Source organism: Coturnix japonica, chromosome 4, assembly GCF_001577835.2.
Source record: "Coturnix japonica isolate 7356 chromosome 4, Coturnix japonica 2.1, whole genome shotgun sequence".
Classification (NCBI taxonomy): domain Eukaryota; kingdom Metazoa; phylum Chordata; class Aves; order Galliformes; family Phasianidae; genus Coturnix; species Coturnix japonica.
The window spans coordinates 78,006,437-78,032,191 of NC_029519.1; the positions used below are offsets into that span (position 1 = coordinate 78,006,437).

The 25,755-nt window shown below is 46.6% G+C and overlaps 2 protein-coding genes across 2 annotated transcripts in view; one reads left to right on the forward strand and one right to left on the reverse strand.

Annotated features, from left to right (window-relative positions):
- Positions 1-9,238, reverse strand: part of EIF2AK3 (eukaryotic translation initiation factor 2 alpha kinase 3) — a 37,676-nt gene extending 28,438 nt beyond the window's left edge. Inside the window, exons 1-2 of the mRNA XM_015862788.2 lie at positions 8,899-9,238; positions 2,926-3,055 (exon numbers count right to left, since the gene is read on the reverse strand). Coding sequence (XP_015718274.1) covers positions 2,926-3,055; positions 8,899-9,149 — 381 coding nt within the window. The 5' untranslated portion in view covers positions 9,150-9,238. The remainder of the gene's footprint in view (positions 1-2,925; positions 3,056-8,898) is intronic.
- Positions 9,239-12,127: 2,889 nt separating this feature from the next.
- RPIA (ribose 5-phosphate isomerase A) lies at positions 12,128-25,755 on the forward strand. The gene is made up of 9 exons (XM_015862885.1): positions 12,128-12,395; positions 14,992-15,052; positions 16,700-16,755; positions 19,352-19,411; positions 20,586-20,650; positions 20,759-20,827; positions 21,335-21,476; positions 22,622-22,721; positions 24,500-25,755. The coding sequence occupies exons 1-9, from the start codon at positions 12,210-12,212 to the stop codon at positions 24,595-24,597; spliced, it is 837 nt and encodes a 278-aa protein (XP_015718371.1). The 5' UTR covers positions 12,128-12,209; the 3' UTR covers positions 24,598-25,755.

Genomic DNA, 25,755 nt, shown 5'->3' on the forward strand with positions numbered 1-25,755 from the left:
TGCTTGAGAAGCAGCTCTAATTTTAACAGGTCAACGCTCCAAAATGTATTCTGACTACAGATGGTGTATACACTAAAAAGTTTAAGGAGTAAATGTTTTTCATTCAAAGTAAGTTCACTTGTGGAAAAGGTAAGTTTTAATGGCTTCACCATGAACTTCAGCAAGCAATCTTTAGGTGCAGGTAATGTCAGATCTTGATGGTACAATACGCAGCTTTGAGACAATGGCTTTTCATTTTAGCAGTGGCTACGGAAACAAAGTGCTGAAGTCTTGATGCATGAGGCTGAAAAGCAACCTCATACACTCTCAGCATTGGCACACTGACCATGGTTGTGTACATTGGAACTTTGAGACAGAAAGGATTTTACTATTTTAGTTACCCAGACAAACAATCAGTAGTTCAGCAGACTTTCCTTTCTAATGTATCTGTTCACATGACAAATGATGAACGACTCTTTTTGTCAGCGTCTTAAGAAGTAGTTTGAAGATCTGAAGTGTTTGACAGAGCTGCTGGAACATTTGAAATCTTACTCTCTCGCTTTCCTAATTAACACACAAGCTCCAAATAGACAAGTTAACACTTTGCAATTAGGCAAAGGCAGTAACTACCGTTTTATTAAACAATATGAGTTTGAATTCTTCATGTCTTTTCTTAAAGCACATTTAGAAATGGATTTGATCCTTTGGCAGCAGGACTTGGAATTCATTGTGCTCTCACCCAAAATAGATGAAAGTTTTAGAAGAGTCAACAAGAACCAAGACACAGCAGCACACACTCTCCTCATTCTGAAGGAACACAGTAACACTCCAAATGTAACACAAAGGAATTTGCCAAGTGCCGTTCCTAGCAAGATGTAGATAAACAATGTATATAATTATGCTATTTTACATGGAGAATAATACCATGGTAGTAAATGGAGAGAGCTTTCTACCTCCACAATGTTGGAAGAGGAAGAAAAAGCTTCAGTAATTACTTTGAGTAAATCATGCCACGTGCCCAATCAGAATAGAAACACTCAAGTGGAGAGAGGACAAACCCCGAGACCTCAGGGAATTTAATATACTGACTCAAAATAGAGATGTCCCAACAACACTAATGAAGCCAACTATTCCATCAAGTAGTCCCCCTAGATTCACTACAAAATCTTTCATCTGAATACTGATGCTTAAATACTGAAACATTTTAGTGTAGCTAATGTGGAACGTTCATTGCTTAAGTTTTCAGTAAGCTTTGTGCCTTTACAAAAGGCTGTTTGTAAAGATAAAGGCCTTTTAAGGCCTACATTCATAATTCTTAACAGCTTCTAAAAGGTCAGAATGAACTTTTACTTACGTTTATCAGTTATCTCCCAAAGGTTAGCATGTTAACTGCCAAAAGCCATTAGTGTCTTTGGCCATAGATATAGAAATGCAACAGTTTGAAAGCCCATCTGAACATATCACACAATATACATAATAACACTCAAACTGTAATTTAGGGATTCCCATAACGTACTAACTTGTAGTCAGATAAATGAGCTAAATAGTGCATGAACGAAGTACAATTCCTGCTGTACAGGCATCAACGTTCAGTTTCTGAAGTCCAAGATCAAAACTCTGACCAGTTTAGTCACAAAAACAGAGATTTATAAGAAAACTCATGCATTAATACATGCCAGAATTCCTAGTGTCTTTGTATATCTTGAACCTGGACTCACATCTTAGTTTGTAATGAAAAATGATTTTCTTCATATAGGTTACAAATGTTTGCTTTATACGTGGTTGTTCTACTTCTGTTCCTAATCTGAAACTGTTCACAGCAACTGGGATCAGGCCAGTATTTCAAGTTCCTGGTACAAAAGATAGTCATGAAGGATGACAGTTCCTAATGGGCACCCTCTTCTTTACTGAGCTCATTATAGCCTTCACATTCCTTTCAGTTCTGCTGTAGAACACATTTCTGAAGAAGTTCTTTGCAGTCAGTCTGAGATTCTTATTACTAGCTCTCACCCTTCAATGTCCACAGCATCCAACCAAATCTTTCAACAGAGGTCATGCAGATGTCACAAGGAGCCACAGCAACGACACTCATGCAGTCTGAATAACCCTCATTCAACTTTCATTCTTTGTTGCTCATCACGTAGAAGTGTGGTCTAGGACTGGTTATCAACTTCAACCATGTTTGCCAGCACCACAAACCGCTTCACAGTTGGTGTTTTTACTCCTCCTAATTCTAGGAGAGCTCAGTATCAACTCATGGATCATTTCGATGTAGGAAGAAGAAAAAAAAGCAAGAAAACCTCATCTGATTTCTAGCTTAAGTGAATTCAAAACCAGTGGAAATACAACCACTGATGGAGGAAATGGCCTCAAACAAGTAATTTAAATCCCTAAATTTCCTTGTTACAGCTTATCTGCGAGACATGATGCAACCTTTCCGCACTAAGTCCTTCAGGGTGACCTTCAGTGCTCCATTTCATTGCTAATACATTCTATTTCATTGCTAATACATTCTATTTCATAGGCAGCCCGCTTATCTAGTGTAAGAAACAATCTTTTGTTCATTTGTTAAGTCACAAGGACTTTTGCTTTTGTTGAGAGGGAAAAAAAAGTGACAGTACTTGCCAAAACATACTCTAGTAATACAAAGCAGATGATCTTTCTGTTCCATTCAAATTTCAAGTAACTTGTTCCCAGCACACAATTCCCAAACCCAGTTACATCATCTAGTTTGATAGTTACCAACCCTGCCAATAGTAGGACCCACTCAAGTTTGAAACAGCAACATGATGTAAGGCTCGTAAAAATAAGTTTGAGACCAGCTGTCAAACTTTGCCCATACAAATTTTGCTGCATTATTTAATAGATATTAAATATGGAAGAAATTGCATTCAATTTATTACTGACAATTCTGTTTCAGAAGACAGGAGAAAGATCGAGCCTTACCTCTGGTTTACTGAGGCTGGATGACACCAAAGAACCTGATCCCACATCCAGGTCCCACTGTTTTCTTCCACTGTTCTCAGGATCCAGGGCAGCAATGCGTCCATCCAAAGTGCTGATAATTACTAGAGATCTGCAAGTGGAAACATCCAGAGTCAAAACCCCAGCAACAGGTAGCTGATCAGATAGATTATTTCTAAAGCTGGAATCCCACTGCATTGAGTATAAACCTACGCTGACATGTACCACAAAATAGCATTTGATTTGATAGTTCTACCCTGACCAACAAGAAGAGAAAATACAAGCATGTTGCTGAATATCAAGCTAATTTATATGCTATAAGATGCTCTCAGAGTTCATTTCCAAGGGAGATAGCTGTTTTTTTGGTCCCACAAGCATGTGATACCACAACAATACTGAATATCTTTTAAAGTAGTTATGAACTGTACAGATCCAATTGATTTCACAGAGAACTTTAACATGTCATAGAATCATAGAATGGTCTGGGTTGAAATGGACCACAATGTGATCATCCAGTTTCAACTCCCTGCTATGTGCAGGGTCACCAACCAGCAGACCAGGCTGCCCAGAGCCACATCCAGCCTGGCCTTGAATGCCTGCAGGGATGGGGCATCCACAGCCTCCTTGGGCAACCTGTTACAGTGCGTCACCACCCTCTGGGTGAAAAGCTTCCTCCTAATATCCAACCTAAAACCATTTTAAAACCAGTTTAAAACCATTCCCCCTTGTCCTATCACTATCTACCCTCATAAATAGCCATTCTCCCTCCTGTTTAGATGCTCCCTACAAGTACAGGAAGGCCACAATGAGGTCTCCCTGGAGCCTTCTCTCCTCCAAGCTAAACAAACCCAGTTCCCTCAACCTTTCTTCATCCTTTCAAATCAAACAAAATCAGTAATGATAAATCAAGTAAATCATTATGCCTCATAAAAAGTTAAGCCACAACTCAGTTTTCAGTGCTTCTGGATGAAACAAGGAAATCCTGGAGGAGATTTATGCATCCTAAAACAAACAAGTCTCACCCAAGACAAACACACAATGCTAGAAACCTCCAGCCACTACAGGAGCCAAGCAAGCAAAATTGACTTACGCCACTTAAGCTTTAAGTAGCCTATCAGGAAACGCATGGCAACAGCAAGCCAGCTGCTGGTTTCTACAGACCCTGAAGCTTATCGATTCTCCTACATCGTGGTGCAATTAGAACAAGCAATCCTGATCGGGCCAGAATTCAAGCATTAATTAAAAACAAACCAAATCCATACATACGCCAATAGAATTCATAGGTAATGAATGCCCAGAGACAAAACAATGATGAAGCAGTTTTGAACTGTCTTTTTATTTCCTTGAAACTTGTTGTGCTCTGACCAGAAGAAGCCTGGGATGTGTAGGCAGGTTTGGCTTGCTGTAAGCCTTTCAAAGGCAGTGGGAGTAGGGGCTGATCTCTTTAGACAGTGTGTACTGAAGGCGGCAGGATTGAGTGACCCAGAAGGACTTTTTATAGACATTGATTTCAATGAGAATGAGGAACTGTGCAAATAAGGCAGATTGGAACATGGTTGGGAGGGGCGGGAGGGGGTGGAACTGCTCACACAGGTGAGCAAGGACCAACTAAATCCATCTTTGACCTGTAGCAAAAAATAATTGCAGCCCTTATTTCCAAAGGCAGCCAAGCAACACATTCCTCCATAGGCTTCTTAAAGAAAACTGTCAGATGTGCAAATATTTGAACAGTGGAATATGTGTGTTTTTACAAAGCGAGTACACGTAATTATTCCAACCGTGGAGAAATCAAGATTGGGTTAATAATAAACTGGACTGCAGGAGGTTGTTCTCATGCACTGTAAACAGGTGCCTTAAAGGCCTTGGACACACATTGAACAGAATCTGATTGTTTTAATGTAAAACAGCTCATCTGAAGCTCCCTGGCTTTGCATAAAGGTATTATTCCAAGTGGATCCATTTCAATCTTATGTTGGTCCAGCAGAGAAGTTGGTTACGAAAGGAAAGCTGGAGTGGAGATAATCTCAGCAGGTAGAAAAGACAGATTCCAACATCACAGGGTGATCCGCCTCCTTCCCAGCTCATTTCTCTTTATCTAATTCTTCCCTCTTCCATTAACCCCAAGTAAGGAATATTTTATGCCTGTTTCTTTTCACATGATCTCCTCTCACCAGATGCAAATATCAGCCTTATCCCCCAAGAGCCCTCATTACTGAAGCCTTGCCACCCAATGTGGCAGGTTTTGAAGGTGTACCCACACCATCATCTCAGATAAATCACAACGTAACTGCACTTCAGTTTTAAGTTCAGCACATTAAAAACGGAAGTTTTTTGTTGCTTTTTAAACAGTGCCTTCAGAGGGAATTTCTGCACCAACAGCACATAATTTCTGATCAAACTACTTCAATCAAGAGCTACTGTGTACCCTAAAAGCCCCCGACACCTTCTGGGTGCTGCAGCACTCTTTATATGCTCCATCAGCTAACAGTTGGAAAATGGACTTTGTTTCCCAAACTCCACCTGCTGTGCAAACACTGTGATGATACAGGACCAGGACCAACCCATCTCTATCCCTGGTCCCATCTTCACTTTGCTTTTCAACAGCAAAAAGACACACTAATGATTCCTAGCTCTTGTACCCAAATCCTTAATTACTGTCTCTTTCTAGGCATTACAATCCAAACGCCCATTCTCTCCATCTCTGATCAACTCCAGTGAGTTAAAATCCTGCCGCTTGAACTCTAATTGGTTTATTATTTCTGATTCATCTACACATGCCCCATTTACACTGATGCTGTCGTTATAAACTTGGAAAACCTGGCAGCAAGGAAGGATATCTCCTTTCTCTGTGAGATTCTATTGCTTGTTGCTTTGAGTACAGCAAGCAAGAAGTGGTGACAAGATTTTTACCCCACTTGCAGTTGCTCTGATCAAACAGCAGATTAATAGTCTGACAACATGGATTTAGGTGGCTACTTCAAGAGGCTACTTCACTCAGAGCTTAGAAACGGGTAAACCACTTCCTTTCTGTCACCTCACTGTGCCATCCTAAGTTTACTGTAGCATATAATGCCAAATACATTGGTAGCATATAAGAAAATGAAACTTTAGGTTCAAATGACTGAGTTTTACTCATCTTCTTGCAAGCTGCTGCTGGTTGCAGTTAGAGCGCTCAGTCACTGACATGAAGTTGAAATAGAATTAGAGAATTATTAAGATTGGAACAGACCTCAAAGATCATCTAATGCAACCCCAAGCCACCCCCATGCCCACAATCATGTTCCTCAGTGCCACATCTCCACAGTTCTTGAATATCTCTAAGCAATGACGACCCCATCACCTCCCTGGGCAGCCTGTGCAAATGCATTTCAGCTCTGAGAAGAGTTTTATCTTAATATCCAACCTGAAATAACAGCATTCTTGATTCCAACACACATCAACCAGGCTCCTGATTAACAAACACTCGTGTACTTTCCCCTTGTCTCCAGCTACAGCTCCACAGCACATTATGAACCAGGTAATGGAGGAGGAGAAAATCCCTGCTGGGTCCAGCAGAAGGACTAAGTCAAAAGACAAGTATAACAGTGCATATAAAGATATCTAACCACAGCAGCCAATAGACTGCACTAATTATATTGTCAGATTTCACTTTCCAACATGAAAAGATATCTAAAATACTCCCCCATCAAACACACAACAGCCAGAATTAGTCTCTACAATTAACTGCACACCTATTTTCTTACCATTTCCTCTCCTCTCTCACTAATTTGTTACTAAGGGACAGTTACAATTTCCCCCCTCAAAACTATGCAAGAGACTCTTAAAGAGTTTGTCATACACCTATAAAAGGGCTCTCCCGAGACTCATAACCACAGGGATATCCCATAAAGAACACAGCAGCTTTTGAGTTCTGCTGGCCTGAACTCAGCTCTGCTCTACTTCACATAAGTGAGGTTTCATCTACTTACAAACAGAAGAAAGGAGCCAAGACATAAAGGGAAAATGCCAACAGGACAGAGGAGCACTGATTTGGCCTGTCCACACACTTCTACTGTACTAGAGAATTGCATCTAGTCAAATGGGTTATTTTTGTTAGTAAAAGAAAGCAGAACATATCGTTGCTTAGGTACAGTATTTACTACTACTCTTGCTTCAGTTGGAAAAAACACAAACCTAATTTTGGACTCCAAAGCCAACAACCATCATAGAATGGCCTGGGTTGAAAAGGACCACAATGATCATCCAGTTCCAACCCCCTGCTATGTGCAGGGTCACCAACCAGCCGACCAGGCTGCCCAGAGCCACATCCAGCCTGGCCTTGAATGCCTGCAGGGATGGGGCATCCACAGCCTCCTTGGGTGACCTGTTCCAGTGTGACACCACCCTCTGGGTGAAAAACTACCTCCTAAGATCCAACCTAAACCTCCCCTGTCTCAACTTAAGACCATACCCATCATATTTATTTGCTTCTAGGAAAGAGAAATTCCTCAAAACCACAGTTATATTAATTTGCCTACTGGGAAACCAGTTTAGAGTGGTTTTTATTCCAGCCTGTACTGACACCTCATTGCATTACAGGGATATTTTGTAGCTGAAGTACAATTAGCTGAGGGAAACAGACACCTCACAAATACAAATGAAAGAAAGAGGAAAAACACAGGCAAATAGTACAGCCCCATCACTTGACGGCAGCAAGTCTACTCCAAAACACTGATCAACAAGAGAATCCCTACATTTAACCTCAGGCTTCAATGATCAGATTGAACATGTCTGGTGCACCTCTGTTTAATTCTATGGATATAAAACAGATTATTGACTCAGTACTTTCTGCTGTTAACTAAATTAAGGTCATATTAAAAATTGAATACAGCAGAGCTGTAGTAAACTAACCAGGATTTTGATGGCTTGACACACAAATAGATGCTCCTGTTGCTAATGGGAAACCAAATCTGCTTTACACACAACAGGATGCAAAGTTAGCAGCCAGTTTCGTGCTCGGGTGCACCAACAGAAAGCTCCTGGCTTCTCAAAGAGAGGAAGCATTAAGTCACTCCGTTCTCCCTTTGACTCTCTGTGGTTTATCACCTCATCTGCTCTCAGCCAATTCCCGAACAGACAGAGAACAGCCCAGTAACGCTGCCACTCTTGACTCATTGATTAAAACCATCCCTCCTCCACAGCCCTGTGGTTATGGAGAGTTCCCTTTCCCTACATTGTATTCTCAAAGTTGGCCATGGGGCAACCCGTCCTACGCATTTCTCCTCCATCCCAGCCCACACTGAGGCAAAGGGACGAAGGGAAGAGCAGAAAGCAAAGCAAGAGAGACTTAGGGAACTGGGTCTGTTTAGCCTTGAAAAAAGAAGGCAGAGAGGGGAAACTTGTCCAGGTTTATAAATACGAGGTGTGGGAGCCATAGTGGTGAGGCTGGTCTTCTTTTCAGTAGTGCTGGGGACAGGACTAGGGGTAATGGGATGAAAGTACAGCATAGAAGTGTTCCGCACGAATGTGAGGAAGAAACTTCTTTACAGTGAGGGTGACGGAGCACTGGAACAGGCTGCCCAGGGAGGTGGTGGAGTCACAGAATCACAGAATGACCCGGGTTGGAAGGGACCTCAAGGATCATGTAGTTCCACCCCTGCCTGGCAGGGCCACCAAACATACACCCTTTACTAGATCACGGTTGCCCAGGGCCCCGTCCAACCTGGTCCTGAACACCTCCAAGGACGGGGCATCCACAACCTCCCAATGGGCAGCCTGTTCCAGGGCCTAACCACTCTCCTAGTGAAGAACTTCCCCCTAACATCCAACCTAAGTCTCCTTCCAACCCCTACAATTCTGTGATTCTGTGTGATTCTCTCTTATCCACAGGGCAAGACCGGGCCGCGCTGCCCCCACCCCGACCCCCCCCGTCCTCCTCACCCCCCACCGCCCCCCGACACTCAGTTCCAGTCCCACCTGCCGCCGCTCCGATCCTCCCCGCTTCCCTCCGCCTCCTGCTCGCCGAGCGGAGCTGCGGCCACGTCGTCCTCCACCGTCACATCTGCTGACCCGGCCGGCAAAGCGGCGGCGGCCGCCCCCAACCCGAAAGCGGCCTCCACCACCTCGGCATCGCCCTGCGGAGCTTCTTCAACTCCAGCCGCCGCCGTTCCCAACAAGAAGAGAAACGTGAGGGCGGCCAGAGCGCTGCGGCAACGCGGGCCCCGCATGGAGGGGCCCCGCTTGAAGGCAGCCGTTAGGGCATGAACGCTCACAACGCCGCTGCCGAATGGGCGCCCCGCCCGCCCGCCACGTACCGGCAATGCCGCCGCCGCCGCCCGGCCCCTCACGGCGAGGAGAGCACCCATTGGTCCGTCTGCACGTCAATCAGCTCAACGCTTCTCTTCCATTGGTGCAACCGAGAGAAAAGGAGGGAAGAAGAGGTGTTTGTCAACAGATCCGCCTGGCCAATCGAATTCACGCCGCTCACTCCCCTCCCTGTCAAAGCGCGGCCAATCGGAAGCGCATGATTCACCGAGCCGCTCGCTGATTGGTGGAGGTGGAGCGCCACATGTGTTGCTGACTGGAGAGCCGGGCCTACGGCGGGTTGGAGACGTGGCTGTTTCACCGTGTCCGCTGGGCGGGCGGGAAGGGGAGGAGGAACGAGGCGGGTCTTGGGTTCCTCACAGGATGCAGTTGTCCATAGAACAACAGGGGAGTGCGCCACCTCGTGGCTGCCCTGCACTAAAGGCCATTAGTGGGCTGTAGCTGTGTTACTTTATAGCCAGAAAGAGCCTCAAAAAGCTTCCTGCCAATATGTGGATGGAGCAGGAGAAGCAGGAGAACTTGGCAAGGGATGGACACTGCTCAGCCAGGACAGCTTAGTTATAACATCCCCATTCCCATTGCAAATGGGATCCTGGGCTCCATCAGGAGAGGGGTGGTCAGCAGGGATAGGGAGGTGATTGTCCCTCTCTACTCGGCCCTTGTGAGGCCCCATCTGTTGTACTGTGTCCAGGTGTGGAGCCCTCAGTACAAAAATGACATGGAGATTTTGGAAAGGGTCCAGAGGAGGGACAGGAAGATGATCAGGGGGCTGGAGCACCTCCCCTATGAGGACAGGCTGAGGGAGTTGGGTTTGTTCAGCCTGGAGAAGAGAAGGTTGTGGGGTGACCTCATTGCAGCCTTTCAATACCTGAAGGGAACTTACACCCAGGAGGGGAGTAAACTCTTCGAAAGGGCTGACAATAGCAGGACATGGGGAAATGGTTTTAAGTTAAAAGAGGGAAGATTTAGGTTGGATGTTAGGGGGAAGTTCTTCACTAGGAGAGTGGTTAGGCCCTGGAACAGGCTGCCCAGGGAGGTTGTGGATGCCCCGTCCTTGGAGGTGTTCAAGACCAGGTTGGACGGGGCCCTGGGCAACCTGATCTAGTAAAGGTGTATGTTTGGTGGCCCTGCCAGGCAGGGGGGTTGGAACTACATGATCCTTGAGGTCCCTTCCAACACGGGTCATTCTGTGATTCTGTGATACCTGGCAAGAAACTGCTCTTGTTGTGTTCAGTTCAGCACAGGGCATGGCAGAGGCAATACAATCTGTATAGCCAGGACCAGAGTGCATGGCGGGTGAAGGGAGTAAAGAGCAGAATCCTTCTGTCAACAGCAAGCTGTTATCTCAGCTACTGTGTAATTTCCTAACGTGTAATTTCAGCTTTGAGGCAGGATTTAGCACTTGGAATCGTACAGTCGTTCTCCCAGCCTGGTAGTCCGTGCTTCTCTACCCTTCAATGTGACATTTTAGGGTTGACATCCTGTTGGACAAGGAAAACATGTGTTTAAACAAAGCAGGTTCAAGCATCTGCCTCTGTGATGGAGCAGGGATGAGTTTGGCTCCCAGAGAAGCTTTGACAAGGGACAAAAACGGGCTTGCACAAAACGATTTCGAGCCATTTGCACACAGAGCTGGTTGACACTCAAGGGAAATCCATTTCTTGTGCTCTCCTCTCAGCACACCATACATTAAATATACTGGGAAAGATTGTCTGGTGCTCACTGGATCTGTAACTCAAACGACCAGCTAACCCCCAAACCACCCTCCAGCAGTCACATGCCCTTAATAACAAAGTCACCTGCTCTGTACAGAAAGGTAAGGCCTTAACTCACCCAGATAAGCCCGGCTAATGATAATAGACTCTTTGTTGAAAGAACACCCCATTGTTCAAAGTCTGCAGTGCCTGCCCAGGGGAAAACAAAAGGAAATGTTTCTAGCCTTTAAAAATCAAGGCAGAATTGGAGAGGTTGGCAACAAAACAAGTCAGTCATGCATAGAATTTTGTTTGAAAGTCAACAGCAGCTTTTCTGTTGTGCAAATAGAAAAGGGATCGTTCTCTGCTCTCGTTGTGCTCTGACCTTGTACCTGCAGCTCCCATCAGCCTCCGTTTCGATTGCAGCATAGAGAAGGGGTTTTTCTTTGCTGAGATGCCTGTCTTAACTCGGCTGCCAGGTTTGAAAACGCTGCTGTAGGTTGATCTGCATCCCTGTTATTTTCTCAGGCATTGATTCAACAGGTGCAGAAACAAGGCAGGAAAAATAAGGAGGCGTTATGTGCTCCCTGAAATTAGACTTCCATCAGGTTTTATAGCGTCTTGTGTGTTCTGCATGGTAACTGCATAGGTTTTTTAGTGATAAGGATGGTGATGCACTGGCACAGGTTGCCCTGAGAGGTGGTGTGTGCACATCCCTGGAGTTCAAGTTCAGGCTGGACGGGGCTCTGAGCACCTGATGGAGCTGTGGATGTCCCTGTTCATTGCAGAGGGGTTGGACTCGATGGCTTTTAAGGTCCCTTCCAACATCCTTCCCCTGTAGGGAGCACCCTTTAGTACTGTACTACTACCCTTTAGGCACTGGAAAACCACACTGAAGTTTTATCAGTGCTTTCTCTCCTTCACCCCCAGCCTGTCTCCATAGCAGAGACACTCCATCCTCTGGATCCTCTCCAACGTCTCCAGCTCGTTGTGTCGCTGTGTGCTCAAAGGAAACACCACCAATCACCCTACATCACAGCTCCCACCCTCCATCCCCAGCATCACGCCGCCGTACGGATGCCTCGCCGTGCCTCGTTCTATCATGCATTGTGGGAGCTGTAGTTCGCTGCTCGCCGCACTACAAGTCCCAGCCTCCCGAAGGAGGAGGAGGAGGACTGCGAGGAGGAGGAGGAGGAGTAGGAAGGGAGCCGGCTCGGCCCAGGCCTGCAGCCCGCACGGGAGAGCCCCCCGGGGGCGGGCCGCGGCGGCATGCGGCTCCCCGTCCGGCTCGGCCCGCTCCGCAGCACGCCCCTGGCTGCCCGGCCGCCGGGGAGGGGCAGGGCCAGGGCCAGGGCCGGCGGGCGGAGAGCCTTCAGCCGAGGGCGGCCCGGCGGCACCATGGCTGAGGAGGCCAAGAGGCTGGCAGCCTGCGCGGCGGTGGACAAGCACGTCCAGGTGAGGCACCCGGGGCTTCTCATCCCCTGCTTCGTTGTGGGGCAGCACGAGTTGGGAGTCGGGTCCCGCTCCTCTTAACTTTCCCCGTGCCGACCGCTGCGAGCCGAGCTGGGGGAAAAGCTCGGGTTAAAGCGGCTGTCCCAAAGTTTGGGGTGCTCTGAGCTCTGCCTGGGGGTGCTCCCCGTCTGTAATCGTCCCCTCCGTGTTCAGGTAGGGCTGGAGCTGAGCAGGCTGATGGAGGGTCAATGGTTAAAGCTGAGCCGTGGTTTATCACAGTGTTTGCTGTGCAAGCCGTGTTGCGAGAGCAGTGTTGAAAGGGCATCAAGGCACTGCCAAGGAGCCCCATGTGAGCATTTAGGGGAAAAAAACCCTTTTCCTTCTTGCTGCCCCCAGACCCGGTTGCCATAAATATTTCACTTATTTTACAGTCTTTCCTTCCATCTCCAAAGCAGCCTGGTGTGCATCAGCTCCAGGCTGAAAGCGAACCTTGGGGTTATACACTTTGGGTTTTGTAGCAAAATGCGACTCCTAAGTCTGGGCTGGTTTTGTTAACGATTCAGTAGGCAGCACTGGGAGTAGCACTGCAATGTTTGCCGTGTGAGTTGGTATGAAGCAATGGTGGAGAAGCAACTTTGGAGTCCCCACTAAACAGCTATTGCAAAAAATCTGCCTCCTCTTCAGCTTCTATCGGGAAGGTGCAGCTGCTTTTTGCAACAGCTCTGTGCGTGGCTGTTGCTATCGCTGTTAGCAGAAGGAGCCGTGCAATCTTCAGAATCTCAGGCAGCCCATGGTAGAACTTGTGAGGAACTTGGGGGGATTAGCAAAGGGGAGCTTTTTGTCTCTCTTTTAATTACATTAAAGGTAAGTATGACTGCCACAGTGGACTAAGAGGAAAATGAGGCTCTCACTGTCCCTTTAAGACACTTAAGAAGCTGTCCCAGCCTTTGGAGTTGAGAGCAAGGAGTCCAAAACTGCCTCATACATGGCCAGAACAAGCCTTGTTCCTCTTCCCTTGCAGCTGCTGTGCTTGGCTTTGGCAGGTGAAACCCAGAAACGCTGGGTGCTGTAGGGTTTCTCCCATAGTAGTGCTGCAAGAATACGGTTGTGACCTGTGGCTTTCCCCTTTTGCAGAGTCACTGTGGTTAGGAAGGGCTGGAGCTGTTGTGTGCTGGGTTTCTGGGAACTGTTTTGTTTTCTTCTAAGCTTTCAACGTGCAGAAGTGAGGGAAATCATTAATACTGGGGGACTGCAATGCCTCGAGCCCCACCTTTCCAGGCAGGCTCATGTCCCAATAACATTTCAGTTGATTGAAATGCTGTAGCTGTGGCACCGTCTACAACTTGTTGCATATGGAGGATGGTTCCTAAGCTGCTTAACATCCGAGAAGTGACGCTCAGCAGCTCTGTGCCTGCAATTCCATCTGGGTTGATATTGAGCATCTGAAGTCTCTGTAGTGATGTTGTGCCTCCTTAAGTCAATTTCAGCTTTGGATCTCATCCAAAGAAGGGGCAATTACACTGAAAATGGGCTTACAAGAGGCAGCAGGTAGCTCTGCTTGGATGGGAGGCTGAGAGGATAATAACCGCAGACTTATATAGAGCATCCTCTTGGGAGATAATAAATCCTTGCACCCTCAGCCTGTGGCATGCTTTAGAAGCACGTCTGTGTTGTGGATGAGGCCATGGTGATCTATAAGCCAGACCAGAAGCAGAGAAAGCCCAGGGCTGAGCTGTGATCCTCTCCAGCACACGCTGCCAGGCTCACCCAATCTTTCAAGTGTCGCTGGACTCTCTTGCAGCCAGTTACGTGCTTCCAGAGCTTGGTGTTCATAATCCTCTAGGAACTGCTGCACTTCTCTTTGTATCCGTACTGTTTACTAACAATACCATTGGCAGCAGCTCGGCATTATTACTATGTGGCTTCTATGGGAGATGTTATCTTGAAGTTGTTTCAGCTTTTTCCTCTGTGGGTTGTGTGGAGCTCCTGGCTTTCCAGCAGGAGCATTCCAGATGGAGTGCTGTGTTGCCTACCATTGTGAAGCAGAGCTGATGGTTTCCTATCGCCTGCATTCAAAAGGAAAAGGCTTGTCCTGTGCCAGGGCTGGGGCTTGTTTCAAAGTTGCTGCTGGCTAACAACACTCAAAGGCTGAGCTGCCAGTTCCTGTGCAAGTGTGGTGATGTGGAAGTTGTAGAAGTGGTTCTCAGGCTTCTTCCTCTGCACTGGATTTTTGTTGGGGGGGAGGAAAAGCCCCACTTTCTTTTTACTGACCTCATCACAGTCCCTCAAGGATTAGTTGGAATTCAAACACTGATGTACTGGTGCTGAAGCTGCCAGTAACCAGCAGTGAGCATGCATTGAACGCCTCAAGAGCCAGAGCACAATGATGCTTAGTGCCTGTGTGTCCTTTAAGGAGCGGGTGAGTTGCTTAAAATCTCAGTCACCCTCTCCTGCTCCAGCCCTGCCATGCTGGAGGGAGTTCCTTTCTGTGTCTGAAGCATGCTAACACACTTTGTCCCCTTGCATGTATCCAGAATCTGTTGGGAAAAGCAGAAGATGCCTTGTTAACAGCTCTGCTCTGTCTCTCTTTGATTTGCAGAACAACCAAGTCCTTGGCATCGGGAGTGGTTCTACGATTGTCCATGCAGTGCATCGATTAGGTAGGATGCTTCTCTGCTGCAGCAAGTCCTCTTGTCCAGCTACCCCCAGCTAATTGAAAACCAGCCCTAAATGATCAGAACTGGGAGCTCGTGCTTTAGGGGTATTCATCCACTGCTTTGTCCTTGAAGCTGAAGGTTCGTGCTGCAAATTGATTGCACATGGAGACCTGAGCAGGGGGTGGTTTCCTTGACTTTGCTTGGCAGGGCTGAGCTTTGCCACCTGTTCTCCCTGGAGGGCCAGGGAATGAACTTTACTGGCACCCACAGCAAATTGGAGCTAAAAACCTCCGGTTTCGTTCCAGCTCTGCCATGTCTCAACTTGTTTTGTGGCTTTGGGCCATGCAGCTGCTCTGCTTCTGTTAACCCATTTGTATGCAGCTCATGCTGCTTGCTTACATCCACGATATTCACACTGAGGGTCCTGCTGAGGCGTAAGCAGAACAAGGATTGAAATCTTGCTGTGCCTTTTTTATACCCTACGGCTAGTTTGATGTGCTGGCCCTTAGGGGCTAGTTAGCTCAAGGTGTCATTCAGAAAATTCCAGCCTCTTTGCAAAATATTCAAGAGAGGGAAATGCAATTTTGCAAAGGGAATGTGAAGATAATTATCATCACGCCTCATTACAGAGGGTATTGAAGTCTATAAAGTTTCTTTTCAGCCTTGGGGCTTCTATTTAGATGCAGAGCTCAGAGTGTCCCGCTTGCACGACCCCAGCTCCTTGGGCAGAGCTGGCTCATAGCAGGGCTTCAAGCTGAGCAAAGGAAACATGGGATCAGGGTGGGTCCTGCTTGCTTGCACCCACATCACCCCACGCACAGATTTGTCTGGGAGGTGGCTTGGGAGCTGTCATTCAGCTGTCTGGGTTTGGCTCAGTGTTACAGCCGTTCCCCACTTCAACACTGGATCCATCTCTAAACAAATGCAACTTTCTGAGTCTACTGAGATCAGAGTTCTAACAGCACACAGCCCTGTGTATTGCTTTTTAACCCTGGCAGTGGGGTTGCCTTGAAGTTTACAGCCCACCTCTTTGCTCTGTTGCTGACTCTCAGGCTCTTGGCTCATTCCTGAGTATTATATTTGCTAAAACAACATTTTGCCCATAATTATATCTTAGTAATAGATTTTAGTCATTTGAGGTTAACCTGAGGGAGGAAATATTTCCTCCCATTTAGTGCAATATTTTATTAGCCATTTGCCTGCTATATATTTAAACGTTTCATAAGAAGTGGACATGATGTCCCCAAGGCAACAAGCCAGAAAACCTCTCAGGCAGCTGCTGCAGCTCTGTGCACAAGGAGCACAGCAAAACCTGCCTAATGGAGCGCAAGTGGGAGTGGGGCTGAGTTCCCAGGTGATGTTTTGCTGACAAAGCACAACCCTTGCTCTGTTGCTGGAGACACAAAGGTTAATGGCTGCGTGTCAGGGGCTGGGTTTAGATGGGTGTTCAAACATATCTGTGAAAGGGGAGCCTTAGCTCTGCGGGGTGGCACCTGTTTGCGCTTTGAGCGTGACTGAGTTATTTGCAAGCCAAGCAAGTAATTGCAGTGATTCAGAGGGGCTGTTCTGAACTAAGATTTCTTAAAGAGAAAGCTGGTTTGATTTTTATTCTGCTGTGTACAAATCTAATCTTCTGCTTTCTTCCTACAGCTGAGCGGGTTAAACAAGAGAACCTGACAATTGTCTGCATCCCTACATCTTTCCAGGTAAGCTCCTTCCTCCTTGGTTTTATTCCAGTCCAGGTGCTCACATACGTGGTCGTTCCTTTCACAGTGGTGAACCAAGCACATAATGCAAAAATCTCCTTTGATTCCATATCAGGCCCTGAAAGCTGTACAAATCTTGGTGCAGGCTTTTGTGTTTTCAAGAGGAGCTTGACTGAGTACATCAGCTGGGCTTTGCAAAGCATTGCAGAAGAAACATCAGCTTAATTTTTCCTTCACAGTGCACTGTTGCACAGATCAGTTCTTACTAAATAAGTTGTTGAGAAAGGTGGTGGGGAAGAGGGAGAACATGGCTCAGTGGTAAAACATAGAGCTGCTCAGAAAGCTTTTGAGCTGTTTCCATGCCTTCAGGCAAATGGCTTTGCTCTCTCTGCCACATTTCCCTGAGGTGGAAATGTGCTGCTGATAAGCAGCTGTGCACCTTGTTCCCTTAGGGCAGGGAGAGGTGATGTCACCAGCTATGGGGACAGAGACCACCCACAAGGTTTTCAAGGCTAGATGACAGTGCTCCAGTTGGTGAATTGGGCATTTATCCTTTTCTTGGTCCTGGTATAGATTCTGGGGCTGTACCTTTGTCCCCTGGAGGGCTTATCGTTACTTCTGTTCCATACATACACTGCAGTGGCAATCTCTCTTCTATCTAAAGCGATCCCCACCTGGGGATGTCATGTACCATTTGAACCTCGGAAAGCTCAATTTCAGTTGTTAGGTCTTAGAGAAAACATTGATAAAGATCTCACAGCAAGTGTGGGCTGGAGTCTGCCTTGCCTTGAAGTGTTCATGTAACATCAGAATTTCTTACCAGTGAAACAACAGGGTTGATGGTAAAGGGTAGAGGTAGGTCTTCCACCTGCACGAGTACAAATCCCCCCAGCATGGGGCTGATTCATATCTCGTGCAGCCTCTTAGACCTCATAGAATCTTTAGGGTTATAAAAGGCCACTGAAATCATGTAGTCCAACCTCTACCAATTAGGAGTGAAGCATTCCCCAGTCAGCAAAACAGCATCTTATTTTCGCTATGTACAGGTGTAAATGGCTGCCTGAGGTCACTGGCAAGGAAGAATTGCTTTCAGTGAGCTTTTATTCTTCTCCCTTCCCTGTTGTAAGGTTGGGTTATTCCATCACCATCACTAAAGCTAGTGTCAGGGTAAGTACCCATCCCTTGGCTTTTGCGTTGTTTCTTCTTTTCACCTGGATGCCTGTCGAGAGCACAGAGCAAAGCCGCTATTGGCAATGACCTGTCACTCATCTAATCCCAAAAGGACGCACCCTTCTAGCCAGTTAATGTGGTGCCTTGGACTGTGTTGGATTCCCAGTGCTGGGCAACAAGGTTAACCTGGTCATCTGTGGGTAGGCCAGCGCTGTGCAGTTTCTGCCGCTTTGTTCCCTACTGTGGGAGCTCTGCTTTTGATTCCTGCCAGTCTGCTCTCATCATCACCTTGCAAGCAGAGAGCCTGAAGAGAGCCACCTTGTTTCCACACTACTGACTCTGAGCCTGTTGAGGGTCCAGCCTGCATGTACAGCACGGCGTTTTTCAATGCTTTCAGTTCCCAGATCTCTGAAATCTTCATACATGAACACCGTATTGTGAATGTAAACCCACTGATGGCAGTCATCTATTTTGTGAGCTCTTATAGGGCAAGCCCAGTGCATAGTCTGATCTAGAGCCCACAGCTCTTGGGTTTTAAAACTGCATGCTAAGGAGTGCCACTGTAATGTATAAGATTAGGGTTGTATCACATTGCTGGGACTACTCCTGGCTAATTCTTGTAATTGTTTCCAGGATGCCAGTGCATGTAGATGGTGCACTTTGTTAGCAGGTAAAACCTGAGATGAATTCTAGGCTGTGACACACGTTTCTCTGAATAGCCAAAGTTCAGCCTTGAGAAGAGTTTCAGGCAAGGTGTAATTCAGGCAATGGGTTGTAAGATGTAAAATTTAACTCATTTCAGCTTCTGTAAGCTTGAACTTCCATTTAAGAAGTCAGTGAATGGACCAAAGGGAGCGTAACTCCAGGTGCTTCGTGTTCTGTTGCCACAAGAGGGAAACTCACAGCCACCAAAGAGCTGTTTCAGGAGACATTCCCACACTTTTTCTGAGTTATGCTTTTCTTTTTTGCCTTTCTGTTGTTTGTTTCTTTTCAGTATGAAAAACACTTTCATTGTTAGTCCCTTTGTGATGTCAATATTTCATTTTCCTGCTCCCATTTTTTCAGCCAAAGGAAACCAGAGGGGACTCAAGGATCCCATACCTGCCTTCATGCTTAAGTACAGGTGTCTCCCACCAGGCTGATAGCCCCATGTTGTTCAGTATGGAGAGACCTGGATGCAGCCCCATCCCTTTGCACCATCTAAGCATTTCAGTTCAAATCAGCATTATTTTGATGAAAAAAATTCTGTTCTGGAAGCATCATTTCCTCCATGCCATACGTTTCTGCTGCTGATTGCAGCCTCTCAGCGAGCTCAGGATGCAGCACTGCAGCCCCCATCCATGCGGCAGCGAGGAGAACGACACGACAAGTCTGATTTCCTTTCCTGCTGCTGGTAAATAGTGTTTGCTGTGTTCTTGGTGCACAGGCCCGTCAGCTGATCCTGCAGAACGGCTTAACACTAAGTGACCTGGACCGACATCCAGAGGTAAGTGGGACTGCAGGATTGAGACCTTACTGACCTCCCCCTAACCAGGTCCTTCATAAAGCTCCAGGCTCATCTGTTCTTGCTGAGGATAAAAACTGCAGAATACGAGAGAACTGGCTTTGTTAGTTTTTGTATGTAGTTTGCTCAAAGTTGAGGTCTGGCTGAAAGACTGGTTTATGGTGACTTGTAGGGCCCAGTGCAGAGCAGGAGCAGTAGACTGTCCCTGTCTACTGACCCAGGCTCCTCTATTTCCCATGAACCAAAAATCACAGAATGGTAAAGTCGTAAAACATCCTGAGTTGGAAGGGATATACAGAGACCACAGGGTCCAACCCAGGGCTCCACACAGCACCAGCCAAAATCCGAACCCTATGACTGAGAGCACTGTCCAGACTCTGCTTCAGCTCTGGCAGCCTTGGGCCAAGTCCAGTGCCCTGGGAAGCCTGTTCCATGTCCTACACCATATGAACCTTGTCCTAACACCCAGCCTCTCCCCTCTCCTGATGCAGCTCCATGCCATTCTCCCAGTTCAGCGCTGCCACTCTGCTCGCTGTGAGGAGCTGTAGGCTGACCTGAGGCCTCCCCTCAGCCTCCTCTTCTTTAGCCTGAACAAACCGAGGGACCTCTGCTACTCCTCACACCTCTTGCCCTCCAGAGCCTTCACCACCTTCATAGACTTCCCTTGGAGGCTCTCTAATATTCATGTCTTTCTTATACTGTGGTGCCCCAAACTGCACACAGTACTTGAGGCGAAGCTGCAGATGCTCTAAAATGCCAACTACTGATCCCAGCAGGTGGTCAAGAAGGGCAGTGCTCATCTCTGAATGGTCCCTTAAGATGACAAGTAGGCTGCTAAGCTGGTGGCCTCCTCTTCCAGTCTGAGGCTTGCTGGCAGGGGATGTTGCATTGCTGAAGTGTTGTCACAAACATTTTTGCCAGGAAACCCCATTTGTCATGCTGATACTTAGCTGAGAAGACTGGAGGCTGAAGAGACTTGCCTTGCAGGCCAACAGTTGGTTTTGTTTTATTTCTTTTCTCAATTTTTTGCATGCTTGTGGTTGAGCTGGGGCTGGTCTCCTTGGGTGGCTGACCAGACACTCATCTCTGGTTGGGCTGGCATAAACTCCAATGAACCGGGTGAGGTTTTCACACTGAATTTCTTGTCTTCCTACAGCTTGATGTTGCCATTGACGGAGCGGATGAGGTGGACTCTGATCTTAACCTTATCAAAGGAGGCGGGTAAGCCTTGTTGTCTGTGTGTCTGTATGTGGCACAGGTGCTGGGTGTCCTCTGAGCTGCACTGAGGATCAGGCTAACGTTTTGTTGTTTTTTTTTCTTCTCTTGCAGTGGTTGCTTGACGCAAGAGAAGATAGTTGCAGGATATGCAAAATGCTTCATCGTTATTGCTGATTACAGGTAAAATATTACTATTCATTGTGTGGAAGTATTTGGACGGCCCTGTGTTAGGCTGCTACGATCCTTCTAGTGTGTCAGGGGAGCAAGAATAGGTGGAAATGAGCTTAACTCCCAGTGCTTCAGCAATTGAATTTGGCTTTTTTTTCTCCTTAATTTTCATCTCAGCAGGCCTGCTTAGAAGTCAGCAGAGCTTGTTGGGAAAAGGCTGCTCTGCTTTTTCTGAGTATAGTGATTGTCAGCATGGAATAAATTTACCCTTCTGAGCATGCAGCCGCAGGGCTGTTGAAAATTTCTATCGTGCTTGTCCAAAGTGTGTCAAAACAGGGCGTATGAGCAGAGCTTTGTGCGCTAAACTGATTGTTCCTACATGAATGCACATGCAAACTGATTGCCATGCCCTCCAGGGCCTTATACCTGAGCAGTCTGCAGGAAAGAATGTGGTGATAAGTGCATTTTTAATGATGGTGGCGATGTAATGTCTGACAATGATCCCTCCTCAAATCTCAGGAAAAAATCAGAGAGCCTCGGGGAGCAGTGGAAGAAGGGAATCCCTATTGAAGTCATCCCTATGGCTTATGTCCCTGTCACCAGAGCCCTGACCAAAAACTTTGGAGGTGCTGCAGAGCTGCGGATGGCTGTTAGCAAAGCAGTAAGTGTCCCTCATCCCTCCGTGCCCAACAGAGCCACCTGAGTGTAGCCAAGAGGAAGATCTTCCATCTGATTGAATCTGGTTCCTTTAATTGTACTTAATGAACTGTGTGTGTTTAGGTGTTGGGGTTGCTTGTGTAAGCCTTATGTCTCCCAGATCAAGCAGCCCTGAACAGTGAAAAGAGGGGTGGATGTTCCAGTCTGAGGGCTGCTCTGTGTCTCTTCTTGGCCACAAACAATCTGCTGCATGCCACACAGAGCAAGAGTGGACTAAAAACTGAACCTGCTTTGTCTCCACTGTCCTATCCTGGCTTGAACAGTGTGGACTGACCAATGCATATCATATGGTAAAGGAGGAGAGGACTATTTCCAGTTGCAGCTGGAGCTAACACCTGAAGGCTGAACACTTTTAATATGTTTAATCCCCTGGCCCAAGAGGCTGAGGAGGTATATATAGGAGCCTGAGAAGAGAAAGCCAGTTGTCTCCCATGAACTCAAGACCAGCCTTGCTTGGGAAATGTAGATCCCAATGCTCCAGCATGAGATGTGTCCTTGGAGGATTCTGTCTCATTCAGTGGTCTTATCCCTGGTCTTTCCTGCCATGTGTGGGTTACAACCCCTGCTCAGGGTTGCTGAAATGCCTTATTCTCAGCCTGAGCTGTCTCATTCTTGTTGAAAGGACAAAACTTTGGGGCTTGAGAGGGTGCTGGGTACATCTGAGACACCAAAGGCCGTCAGTCCTTCAGCTCCAAAACCTCCCTATGGCATGCAGTAGCAGCCCACCCTTATTACAGGGGTGCAAGAGTCTTGTTTTGGCTTCAGTTGCATATAGTTGTCTGTTGAATACATTCCTCTAGCTCTGCTCTTGTGAAAAGGATCCTCTATCCCAGTGATGAAATCATATCATTTTTTTCCAGCTTTTCTGTGATTATCTGTGAACTCTAGGCAGAAGAACGAGGAAGGCGCAGCTGCCTTGGGCAGTGGTTTGACTTACAGGGTTAATGTTTGTATGGGGAAGTGGACTGTGCCCTTATTTACTCAAACAATGACCTTCCCTACACTGTTGCAGCAGGGATGGCTCCCGTTGTAAGGCTGTGCTTGGTACAACAGGAGCTTGTGGTGCTGACATATAGATTTGCTTCCCAGGGCCCGGTGGTGACAGACAATGGGAACTTCATCCTGGACTGGAAGTTTGACAAGGTTCACGAGTGGAGCGAAGTGAACACTGCCATAAAAATGATACCAGGTAATGTCTGTGATGTTAAAAGCCAAAAACTGGCTAAGACTTGGTCTGTACTACAAATCCCTGACCCTGGGAGCTTGGCTAGAAGCATGAGACCTGCTATCCAGACCAGAGCTGTTTCTGGATCGTTAAGGTCTGCCCAAGGGTGATGACACTTCATCAAAGCAACATACAAAAGCAACATACAAAAGCTTGCTCAGCCCCATCAAGATATCTTGGCTGGATATTTTGGTGAAAGTCTACTCTTGAATCCAGTTACCTTTTGAGTGCATCTTATGTATTTTGAGTTAATTCCAGATAGCTGTCTGTGCACAGCAGAGCTACCATTGGTTTCACTGCTCTTTGTGTCTTACCAGAGCACATAGGAACAGGTTGGGATCCTGTAGCACAAACTTCCGTGCCTGCACGAAGTAGCACCATGATTAGAATACATTAGGCAGACGCCACAGGTTTCGGTGAAGTGAAGTGTCCCTGGTTACTTCAAGCTGCTTCTGTTTGTTAGCTTTGCTTCCCTCAGTGCTTATTAGAAGGCTGATTTGCTGAAAACACACCCATTTCCTTTTCCCTGGATCTAGGAGCAAACTGCTGGTGTGCTTCCTCTCCCTTGGCTTGTCCTGATGTCTTTGCAGTCTGAATAATTACCTGGCACTTGCTCACAGCTGACAGTAGATGGCAGGTTAAGATCTTTGGCAAGAGCTGATCTAAACAAACCAGTGTCTGATATAAATAGACTGGTGGGTGCTGCTAGTCTGGGCTGTCCTTGGTGCACTTCTCTGTACCCTAATGCAGCTGTAGTCCATGGCAATACAAATATGTGCTTTATTAGAGTTCTTTCTATGCACAAGAGAAACAGCGGCTGGTTCTGCAGAAACAAAACACAGTGTCTTTTTCATGGGCTCCTTGCATCCCTCAGCCAAGAGGGATGAAAGGGAAATAGACAGGTTGGAGATGGTTTCAGAATACCATAGTTTAACCATGAGCTCAGAAAAGAGCCAGCTAAGGGGAAAAGAGCATCTTCCCTACCCAGAAGTGGAAGAGCAGGATTGTTAAAGCCTGGATATACTGGTGGTAGGAGGACTCTGTGCACTTTGCACACTATTTTTTTCAGCCTTTTTGGAGTGTGTTCATCTGGTAGGGATTGGATTTGGAGCTTGGCTGTGCAAGCAACCAATATGAGTGCTTACATACAGTTCCTGGATTGCAGCAGGAGTTGTTGGTGAAATGAGGGCTTGCCCAGCAGACTTGGTGCTGGCTCTGAGTGTTGGTGGCCTCTGCCCCTGAGGGCCTTGGCAAGCTGAGTGCCATGTGTGTCAGCAAGCAGCCACCTGAAAGGACTGAGGGCTGCAGAGCTGTGCATCACTGTGAACTGCCAGCATTAGAGTTGTATGAGGATTTCATGTGCCTCAAAATAGAGGTAATGACATCCCCAGGCTGTTTTTTTCCTCTGTGTAAGGAAAGACCAACTGCATGAGCAAAACTTTGATGCTCTTCTTTTTTTTTCTCCCTCTTCTTTGGTCTCTGGCTTCAAATCCATCTTGCCTTTAACTCCTCTTAATGTGATTAACTTCTCATGGGCTTTTCTGCAGCCCTGGAGGTTTCATACAAACCCATGTGTCTGGCTCATGTCTTCCATCTGCTTGGTTTCGAAGCTCTTAGCCTTCATGGTTGCAGTATTGGCCGTATTGAACCTCATTAGGTTTACACGGGCCCACTTCTCCAGCCTCTCCAGGTCCCTCTGGATGGCTTAACTGGCTAATTGGCTCATGAACTCTTGTTCCCAGGTGTGGTGGAGACGGGGCTGTTCATCGACATGGCGGAGGTGGTGTATTTTGGCATGGAGGACGGCTCGGTCAGTGTGCGGGAGAAGCAGCCTCGCTGATGGTGGCAGTTCTGCCTGCTCTGCTTTGCCTTCAGCCAGTTTGATTCAGCTGTCGTAACGGTGCCAACCTGACGTTATGCCTTAATGAGCAGCGGTTATCACAGCAGGTGGGTGGGGAGTTGATCAGAACCCGCTGATATGATACCGAATGTCTTTTTTTTAAAAAAAAACAAAACAAAACAGCAAAAAAAAAAGTTCTATTTCCAGATATATAGAGATATATTTTTACTTTACAAGAATGTTGTCCTTTTTTTAACGAATCAGTTAAAAATGAATTGCTTTAATGTTTTTATTTTATTTTCTAAGGAATGTTGACCAAAAAAATAAATAAAAGAATACTTTTTTGGATTCTTTTATTGGTTCTTTTTGTTCGTTTTGTTTCATTTTTCCTTTTTTTTTTTTTTTTTTGAACTGAACTTGAACCCTCCTGGTCACTCGTAGTGCTCCATGATTGATACTATGATCCTAATAAATCATCCTTAGCCGACCTGGCTGGGAGGATGATGATGTGCATAATGGGAGCACGCATCCAGTTGGGACCTACCGATGCCTTATTTGGAACCTTTTTGGTTCAGTATTTTATGCCTTTTATTTTTCTATACCACTGTTTTTTAATAGTTCGGGACGTCTAGTTAATCCTCAGTGCACATGACAAATCTCTGAGCCTAGGGACATTGTGCTTTCTGCATCCCTGTGTCTGGGACGTGAACAGGGGCCTTCTGGGGGCCTCTGTGGAAGAGATGTTCATCTTTTGAGCCAAATTCTGTCCTACAACTGCACTGTACCTCTGATTAAAGTCTGTTCCAGTAGCTGGAGATGTTCAGGATTTCATCCTTGTATAATGAGAGCAGAACTGGGCACTTGATGAAGTTTACAAGAAGCACATCTGAGCATTTTAGGGCAGTGTTCAGTGACAAATTGTTTGGTTTGCAATGAAGGTTAATTGTCACCTCTCACAGCTGGTTGATTAGTAGAAGGATAGAGTGGAATGCAAAGGAAAACCGAGTCTTCCTGCCTAAATTGACCATATGTAGCAGGAGATAGACACTCGTTCAGTATACCGTTCTCTGTGTATAGGTGCTTTGCATGATTCCAGTGTCAAAATGCAAGCCCTCTTTTTGTGTTATAGACATTGAAATAAAGAGCTGTTACAACAGG

Excerpts from the sequence above, each read along its gene's own strand:
- RPIA (XM_015862885.1), top strand. The coding sequence starts at position 12,210 with ATGCGGCTCCCCGTCCGGCTCGGCCCGCTCCGCAGCACGCCCCTGGCT. Across the intron at positions 15,053-16,699 it reads CCATGCAGTGCATCGATTAG|CTGAGCGGGTTAAACAAGAG; the intron begins GTAGGATGCTTC and ends TTCTTCCTACAG. Across the intron at positions 19,412-20,585 it reads ACCTGGACCGACATCCAGAG|CTTGATGTTGCCATTGACGG; the intron begins GTAAGTGGGACT and ends GTCTTCCTACAG.